The sequence below is a fragment of the Patagioenas fasciata genome, chromosome 13 (assembly GCF_037038585.1).
Source record: "Patagioenas fasciata isolate bPatFas1 chromosome 13, bPatFas1.hap1, whole genome shotgun sequence".
Lineage (NCBI taxonomy): Eukaryota > Metazoa > Chordata > Aves > Columbiformes > Columbidae > Patagioenas > Patagioenas fasciata.
The window spans coordinates 24,562,785-24,571,848 of record NC_092532.1 but is presented as its reverse complement, the minus strand read 5'-3'; the positions used below and the strand labels follow the sequence as shown (position 1 = coordinate 24,571,848).

Below are 9,064 nucleotides of genomic sequence, written 5' to 3'. Positions count from 1 at the left end.
AACTATCTTGTTATAAGCATTTATAGCTTTATTGTCTATTTATGCTTTTAGGAATAAATGCTTTTATCTGCATTTCACAGAATCACAGAAGCCCAGAATCCCAGAATGTCAGGGATCGGAAGGGCCCTGGAAAGCTCATCCAGTGCAATCCCCTCCGGAGAAGGAACACCCAGCTGAGGTTCCACAGGAAGGTGTCCGGGTGGGTTTGAATGTCTGCAGAGAAGGAGACTCCACAACCCCCCTGGGCAGCCTGGGCCAGGCTCTGCCACCCTCACCATGAAGTTTCTTCTCAAATTTAAATGGAACCTCCTGTGTTCCAGTTTATATCCATTGCCACTTGTCTTATCACTGGTTGTCACCGAGAAGAGCCTGGCTCTATCCCCGTGTCACTCATCCTTTACATATTTATAAATATTAATGAGGTCGCCCCCCAGTCTCCCGGGGCTGTGGCAGCGGACAGCGAGCTCCCGCCCGGCAGCGGCCGCCTCAGCGCCGGCCCCCCAGCAGACCCGCAGCCGCGCGCGAACGAGCGCGCGCGAACGAGCGCGAGCAGCCCGGCCGCACGTGCCCGCCGGCGCTGCCGCGAGGGCGGAGCAGGGCCGGCTCAGGGCAACGCCCGCTCCGGGCAGGGCGGGCTCAGGCTCAGGGCAGGGCCGGCTCAGGGCAGGGCGGGCTCAGGCTCAGTGCAGGGCCGGCTCAGGGCAGGGCGGGCTCAGGCTCAGGGCAGGGCCGGCTCAGGGCAGGGCGGGCTCAGGCTCAGTGCAGGGCCGGCTCAGGGCAGGGCGGGCTCAGGCTCAGGGCAGGGCCGGCTCAGGGCAGGGCCGGCTCAGGCTCAGGGCAGGGCCGGCTCAGGGCAGGGCGGGCTCAGGCTCAGGGCAGGGCGGGCTCGGGCTCCGGGCAGGGCGGGCTCAGGCTCAGGGCAGGGCGGGCTCAGGCTCAGGGCAGGGCGGGCTCGGGCTCCGGGCAGGGCCGAGACACACGGCCCCCCCGGCGGCTCATGCGCAATCGCCCGGGGTGGCGGCGCGGCGGGAGCAGCGGGAGCAGCGGGAGCAGCAGCAGCGGCGGCGGCAGCGGCGGCGGCAGCGGCAGCAGCGGGATGGCGAAGCGGGTGCTGCCACTGCCCCGGCAGCGCTCCTTTACCGCGCCCATCGTCCCCAACCCCTTCGTCCACCCGAGGCCTCTGAGCGCCGGCGACAAGCTGCGGGTAAGGCTGGCGGCGCGGGCGTGAAGGGGCGCCGGGGCTGCCCCGGTGCTGGGATGCGCATCGGTGCGGCGGGGGCGGCTGTCGGTCACCCGTCACCCCCAGCACGCCGGCTGTGCTGCGCGGGTTTCTGCCAGCTTGGCTAAACCAGCGTCACTTCGGCCGCTCTGAACCACGGCGTTGTGGCCCGCGCGGTGTGGCGGTCAGCGGTGACCGTACAGAGCCCTCCTGCAGCGGGAGGATGCGACGGGGGGATAAATACGGCTGAAACCCGCCGAAACCGCCCCGAATGGCAGGGGCGCTGGTGGGGCCTACAGCCCGTGTGGGACAGCGGCAAACCTGACCCGCGGTTAAACATCTGCAGCTCCTTTCCAAGTACAGCACAGCTAGCTTCCTGATCCTGTCTAGTGACAGGGGGAAGAAAATTGACAGGTTGTGTAAACGGTCAAAGATGCAAAAGGCGTTCAGCCTAAAAAACGCACTGTTCTTTGAAGTGAAATTCCTCAAGCTGTCACTCCTCAGAGTCCACAAACTGCGTGTTTGCTCTACACACACAGAAGCCTGTCAATTTCAAATGTAAACTTCTAACACAAGATTTGCAATAAGCTTTTGAAAATATTTGCACGATCAAATGACACATTACTCATAGAGAAAAACAGGAGTCCTGTTTACTCCAGTTTGCACCGTTTGAATCACGAGAATGAAATAATGTCCATCTATCCATTGTGTCACACACCTCAGTTCTAGAGTGAAGATGATGATACCTTCTCTCTGATCTGATAAGCTAAAATAGAAAATAACTTTTTACAGTAATCCTGTTTCAGATGCTTAATTCACTTTAGGCTTATTTTAAGCCTGGGTTGGGGCAGAGCAGGGGGAGTTAATCTCTTGGTTCCATACTACAGTGTGGACAACAAAGTATCCGCAGTTCCTGACTGGTGTCACTGGGTGAACTGAATTGGGCTTCTGAGCTGTGTGCACACAGGACTTCCAATGTATTTTTCCAATTAAGAAAGCAAACTCTGTTTCTGGGCTTTGATTTTTAAAAACAGTCTCTTCAAAAATTGAGCTGATGAACCCATTATGAACTGACATCTCAGTGAGGACAACGAGCACATCACTGCATAGGTGAACTTAAAGTATTTTCTGCTGATTGTTACACGTTTCTGAGGCTGCTGTGCAACTAAATATTTTATGTTTCATATAGCTCTTCCTCAAGTTACACACAATGTTTACCCTGAAGGTAGTTGGGTGGAGGAAATGTGAGAAACCTGGAAAACCGTGTCAAATCCCTTTATCCCCTATGTTTTACTATCAGCCTGAAACACATTTCAAGTGCATATGAATCAGTAGCTGTAGGCATGAACCCTAAGGTAAAGGTTCTTAGTGAGGTTCCAGAAATGAACAGCTTTCTGTGCCGGCTGTTATTCCTTAATAGAGGATGCACAGACTGCTTTCAAAACCTGCAGTTTTAAGCTACAATTACCATTTTATCTATGACAAATATATCCTACCTTTTTGCTTCAGGATGAAGAAATGAAAAACACTGTATGTCTTAAAGCAAGATACACCCTATACATAACTCCACAACACACCTGGAAGGAAAAGCACTCAGTAGGGTCAGGGCCTGGTGCTCATGAGCTCTGAGGCAAAATTGCAGGTTACAGAATTTTAAACCAGAAAGACACAAAAGATGCAACCTGTTTGTGCTGTGTGGTGCTCCCTACTGTTCTTTTTCCCCCACAGTCATGGAGACCAGGATACTTCCCACTGTCTGCTTTATCCTCTACATGGATGTTCCGCTCCTGCCCAGCTCTGCGTATCAGACCAGCTGGGAATCAGGGCCTTACCACAGTGTGTTGCTATAAGCTTCAAAAAAGGAAAACATCCCTCCTCTTTCCATTTAAATCAAGTGTAGCGTATCTCCGTTCTTGCATGTTACCAGATCGTTTTGTTATATTCCCCCTATTCTATACTATTCCTTTAGTAACACTGATAAAAACAGATAAAATTTCAAAACCCTCTCTGGGAGGTCAAAGCTGGATTTTTCATATATTGGTGAACTCCTTGAATGTAAAGGCTGCTGTCCCCTGATGAACAGAACTGGAACATGAGACAGGCTAGTTCTTTGCGTTTAATTCAGCTTCAAATACAAAAACAGGCTGTAGCCAAATGGAAAACCAGCAGAGATTTTACAATCTTTTGCCCATCTCTATATTGCTAACAGTTTAACAGCCAATGAGATTTTTGTCTTTCTTTGGAATGTGCAAAACAAGGATCAGTTGTGCTATGCTAAACATCTGCATGTGCCAAACAAGAGTTTAAAACAGTTGCTCAAATACTCCTGGTTTCCGTCCTCTGACTGAAGCTGGCTGCAGTTCATTGTTGGGAATTTTTTCATTTTTCAGTTTTAGTTCTGTTCATCTTGATTGCTCACTTGCCCTCTTAAACATCTGAACTGCACTGCGAAGTACAAATACTAGTTAAGTTATTGAGAAGAGATGCTCAGTGGAATTATGTAATGGTGCACTATGTACTGGCACAACCAGCATGCTAAAAGTGAGATGATTTTCAGCCCTGTGCCTGGAAGTGAGCAGCCTGTCTGGCAGAGTGCTGGGACATGCTCTGGAAGCCAATGGGAGACCTGGTCTTGCTCTGTGTGTGCTGCTTTGGGAGACCGGCCACCTGCTCCCAGTTTCAGGGGTCAGAGGAGTTCAGTCAGAGCTTGTCTTCATTCTGGTCCCCAGCCTGCTCTTCTGCTGCTTCCTGGGTAACTTTTTCGCAGCTGAAGTTGCACAAAATTCAATCTGGATTCTGTGGGTTTCTGAAAGAGCTGCTTTTCCCCTTGCCCGCTGCCTGCATTGCTCAAGGGCCAGTGAGCTGTGGAGTGTGACTGCAGCAGCGACAGGCTCTGCAGTTGCAGCGCACACCTTAAACAGAACATCCAGAGGCGACTCCAAATGTGGGAAAGGGTTCTTTGCATGACTCAGAATAATTCTTTGTGATGACTGTATACAGAAGCTACAGCGGCTCTGATCCTACTTAGTAGCTACTAAACTTTGAACCTGTATTTTCTTCTGTATATTTATCTTATATACTTTTTCTTTTCTAGCCTGCCTTGACCTTTCTCTTTTCCCTGCTCTACAGCTGATGGACCAGAAATCAACTCTCCCTCATTACACAGTGACCTAGAAAGCCAATAGCGTGCATCAGCAAATCAGTACCATCTGCGCATCTGCCTAAAATAGATTAATGAATTTATAAAAGTTTTGAGGAAGCAATTGTTTTGCTTTTGCAATTGCATCCTTTGTTTTTCATTGTAGGTCAGTGCATAAATATTATTTTCTTCATAAAGGAAAACGTTATTTTAAGTCAAAACACTAATTTATGTTTATGCTGCCCGTTCTGCATAACTGAATGCAGCTGAAATGTTGAACTGAGACTATGTATCATATTACAAGAGGACACGTGGAAAAGAAAAGGTAAATCTGATTTAGAGATGAAAGCAAGAAGTCTTGGCTGGGTTAACTTGCTACCTGACTTTTTCAGATTTGCCACGACTGGCACCAAAGAGAATAGGAACAATATAGATCTCCCTGGCCAAAGCTCAACATACCCAGCTACTGAATCTATTTCTGTGATCCAGAGCAGTCCTCTTCCTGTTGTCCATGAAGTTATGGTTAAAATTCCATAGCTTTATATACAACTTCTATATAAAAAAACCCACTGTATGCTTCAAGAAGGAAATAGCAACACCTGAACATTCCCATCTCTCCTGCAGACACATTATGTGGCAGTGCTTACAGCACACAAGCAGTGACACTATGGACCTGCTTCTCATCTTTATCCTAATTTACACTGTGTCTCCACTATCCTGTTTGGTGTGCTGTCACGGTGCCTTTTATAACACAGAACTGAGTCCTGGAGGCCCAAAATTCCTGTTAATCCTTACCAGTATCACAGGGCTTAGAGCCAGAGCCTCTCCTGAATATTGGTAAGAGGACATTATGTGAAGACTGAAGGAATTTGGTGGAGAGGGAAAGGATCACGTTGATGAAAGGACAATTACAACCAACCTACTGTATTAAAGAATTGGATAAATAATACTCAGAGATGCTGATATTCCACATGTGCTACAAACATTTGTTCCTTTTTGAAGAGGTATATTAAAATCCATTGTGTTGCTTAATAATCATAGCTCAAGTTTACAAGTTACAAACTATTTTGTAAAACTTACTTATTGTTAAATGCCTTGCTCTTCCTGTACAGTAAGTAGTAATTGCTGAAGAGCTTACCAGAAAGACTGATTTTGAGAGAGGAACACTGTTGTTCAGCTGTCAATTTCCTTAAAAAAATAGTGGAGCATAAAAAATAATAAATTCATAAGCAGAACTCTCCCTCAATAGCTTCTACTGTTCTTGTGACCTGGTGGAGCTGTCAGTGGGTGACCACTAAGTTCTGAGGGACTTTTAGAAACAGCCCAAATTAAAAAAAGAAAAAAATTTCACTCTTACAATTCTGCTTGGGTGCGTGTTGTTTGTGCACCGGTGGGTGCTCTGAGCCAGGCCCCGGTGCGCGGTGGCTGGTCTGGATGAGATGCCCGAGGACTGAGTGGTGTCCCAGGAACACGGGGCTGCGCCTCCCACCGCTGCCCCCCAGGCCTGGGCTGGCACCATACACATAGCACGGGGTTGCACCATAAACACCAACCTCCGGGATACAGTTTCTAACCTCATTTACTGCGGTAAAATAATAATTGAGGGTTTCTTCCTGCCCTGCCCAGTACCACAGCTGCCTGTTAACAACCTGGTGCCAAATCAAATGTTTCCTGGAGCTGTGCATGAAAAAAATGCAAGCTCAAAATTCCTTAGGTGGGGCTGAAGGTGGTATTTGAGGATTGTTTGCAAGCAGGGCATGTTAGTGTTTCTCCTTCCCTCCACTGCTTTTACAAATGCCTATGAAGAACTGCAGAAGTGAACTGCAGTGCCAGCTTGGATCTGTTTTATACCAGTTTTGCTACCTAGCTTGGCTGTCTGTAACCATGGCAGAACTCTCTCAATAGTCTCTTTTGCTTCAAGCTAAAGCAAGATAATAACAGCTTCCTGATTGTGGCAAGGAAAGGAAACCAAGCTTTCCTCAATTTATTCTGAAAAATGCAAAGAGGTCCTAGCACAGAGGTTAATACCCAAGATGCTTCAAACAGAAGGCAACAAGCTGGGCTTCATAATCAGAAGGGTTCTGCTGTAGATTTGCTGTGGGCTGTGAGCAAACCACTTCCAGAGGCAATGGGGCAAGAGCTGCTACGGCAGCTTCAACAGCACTGTGCAGTCTGACCCTTTGCCTTAACCACAGGTTCCGTTTTACTGAAAACCCCGTTTTGCTCAAGTCCGAGCTAGGGGAGATGCAGTTGTGTTGTGTGTGCACTACTCAAGGAGGCAGTAGTGAGGATCACTTGCAGCAACACTGTGACTCAACACATTAGTCATTTTGGAAGAGCAAGGATACATTTTAGTCACGCTAACCATCCCACTTGGCCTCTAGAGAGGCAGCTTGTTACAGAAGGCTCTGTAGTGGAGATGCTATCAGCTGGGCAGCCTCATGGGAGCTGGCTGTGTGCTGCAGACCAAGGCTAAGCATAAACTAAAGCCAAACTTCGTTTACCCCTCTGTCTAACAACATCCAAGCCAAACACTCCAGTACTCAGATGTTCCAGTTCTATGTGAAATGAGAGCCCAAACCCAAAAGTGAAATGCTCTGACTGGCTTGCCCATAGGAATCATGAGTGCTTTCCTTGCTAAATCATATAGCAGTAATGTTAGTATTTTAAAGTCCATATAATGTAACTACACAGATATCAGTGTCACTCCTGTAGATACCATTTCTTTAGATTCTTCCTCTCTCTTTTTCCAGACTGTTCTTCAGGGAATTATTTTGCTACCCCCCCGTGCCATATGCATTGCATCCCTTGTGCTGCTAGCATGGCTGTTGGCATCCATTGCAACTTTTGGTCACCCTGCAAAAGGATCTGTACCGCTTAAAGGATGGAGAAGGTAAAAAGTGACCAATACTTGTGAAAATTCTGTGGGTTTTTTTTTTTTTAGATAACACAAAGCTGGAGTCTAAAGCTTCTGTTATATTTTTTTTTTTCTTTCCCACTTACTCCTTTCCTTTTAATTAAAGAGAAGTCCTCAGTCAAGTCTTAGTTTTATCCATGTAGGTGAAGCAACTTTTTGATAAGTGTATTTTACAGCAGTGGAGCTTTTTAAATAGGTAGATTTTCAATTGTCTTGAGGCTGAAACAAATCTATAAAAGTCTTTATAGACTATCTGTAAGCCAGGACTTTAGTAATAATCCCAACAGGAATATTTGAGAAAAGAAACTCATTAAGAAAAGTGTTTGTTAATAGTACATAGGCTGAGTTTCTGTGTAGCCTTTGTAATTCCTGCTATGCTATAATTTATGAGAAAATTAGCTTTCTCTTAGCTGTGCTGCCCTTGAAGCTGCCTCTGTGGGTTCTGAGTTTCGGTCACCCAGCGTCTGACCTCAGCGTGCTGACGTTCCTGTCGCTGCGACACAGGGCCTGAGTTCTGACCAGGCCAAGAGACCAAGGAGCGTCCTGTGAAGGGAACACATCCCCTCTTGAGGGAACATGTTCCTGTAATGGAACATTGTCAACTAATCTTACTTGTTAAAACTGATAGCAAACGAACAGTATCGAAGTTACTTACGTTCTTACAAAAAGGAGATGGAATCTGCTAATTGCCCACCCTCCCCTTGCAATAGTGTTATGCTGTAACAAGAGTTATGCTATGTCAAGAGAAATAGTTTACCTGGGAGGAGGGTTGAGTAAGGTGCTTTACACTGCCTTATCTTTAAAATTATAATCTGGTTTCAACGTGGAAAGGTGATGTTCCCTTCCCTACTTCTTCCCCTTTAGCCCTGTAGTCTCCCAGGGAGTAGTATTGCTCCTCTGTGCCTGGCCCCAGTGCTGCTGAGAACTGGGAAATCTTTCATGGGCTTCTCTTTTAAAGTACAAAAGAAATACTGTTAGATGGATGACACTTTTGTGTTTCTGTTTACAAGGAGGATGATCCAGACAACCCTCTCATGCCTAACTCGTACCTTGTTCTTCGTAATGGGCTTCCAAGTCAAAGTGAAAGGGAAAATAGCAGGTCTGCTGGAAGCCCCAGTTGTTGTTGCAGCTCCTCATTCAAGCTTTTTTGATGCCATTATTTCTGCCCTAACGGGAATGCCATCAGTAGTGTCGAGAGCAGAGAACCTGTCAACTCCGGTATTTGGCAGTAAGTATTTATGAAAAAGTAAAATATTAGAAGTCAGCAATTTGACATGAGGCCAAAAATCTTATCTCTGATTTAGGGGCAGATTTTTTTATATCCTTAGATTCTCAAGATTTTGACAGATTACCTCCAGTGAAATCCCTGGGACAAGTTATCTTTCTGAATTAGTCAAAATGTCTAAAAATATGCTGTTCCTTTTCAGATCTGAAATATAATATTACTTTAAATTTGCTTTATCCTGATGTGGCAGGATGCAAACCCCCCTCTCTCCCCCTCCCTCCTTCAGTATGGAAGCAGTAGGCACATCTCCCTCTCTCTCTGCTGTTTGAGGCTGACAGCTTCTTTTGTTTGGCCCCAGAGCACCCTGGCCAGGGCCCTTAGGAGAAGGCAGAGCCGAGGTGCCAGGGAGCCCGCAGCCAGCGTGAGGGATGTTTGGAAGCTTCAGGGGCACCCACAGCCAGTATGGGGGTGCAGAGAAGCTTCTAGAATGCCTACAGTCAGGTCTGATCAGCCAATAAAAAACGGGACTCTCGTCGAGACTCCACTCCTTGTCACGAGTCTCTC

General features: G+C 47.1%; 1 protein-coding gene across 1 annotated transcript in view; it reads left to right on the top strand.

Annotated features, from left to right (window-relative positions):
- Positions 1–959: 959 nt before the first annotated feature.
- The window catches only part of LPCAT2 (lysophosphatidylcholine acyltransferase 2), a 32,514-nt gene continuing 24,409 nt past the window's right edge, over positions 960–9,064 (top strand). Inside the window, exons 1-3 of the mRNA XM_065848283.2 lie at positions 960–1,204; positions 7,112–7,251; positions 8,286–8,503. Of these exons, the coding sequence (XP_065704355.1) occupies positions 998–1,204; positions 7,112–7,251; positions 8,286–8,503 (565 nt within the window). The 5' untranslated portion in view covers positions 960–997. The remainder of the gene's footprint in view (positions 1,205–7,111; positions 7,252–8,285; positions 8,504–9,064) is intronic.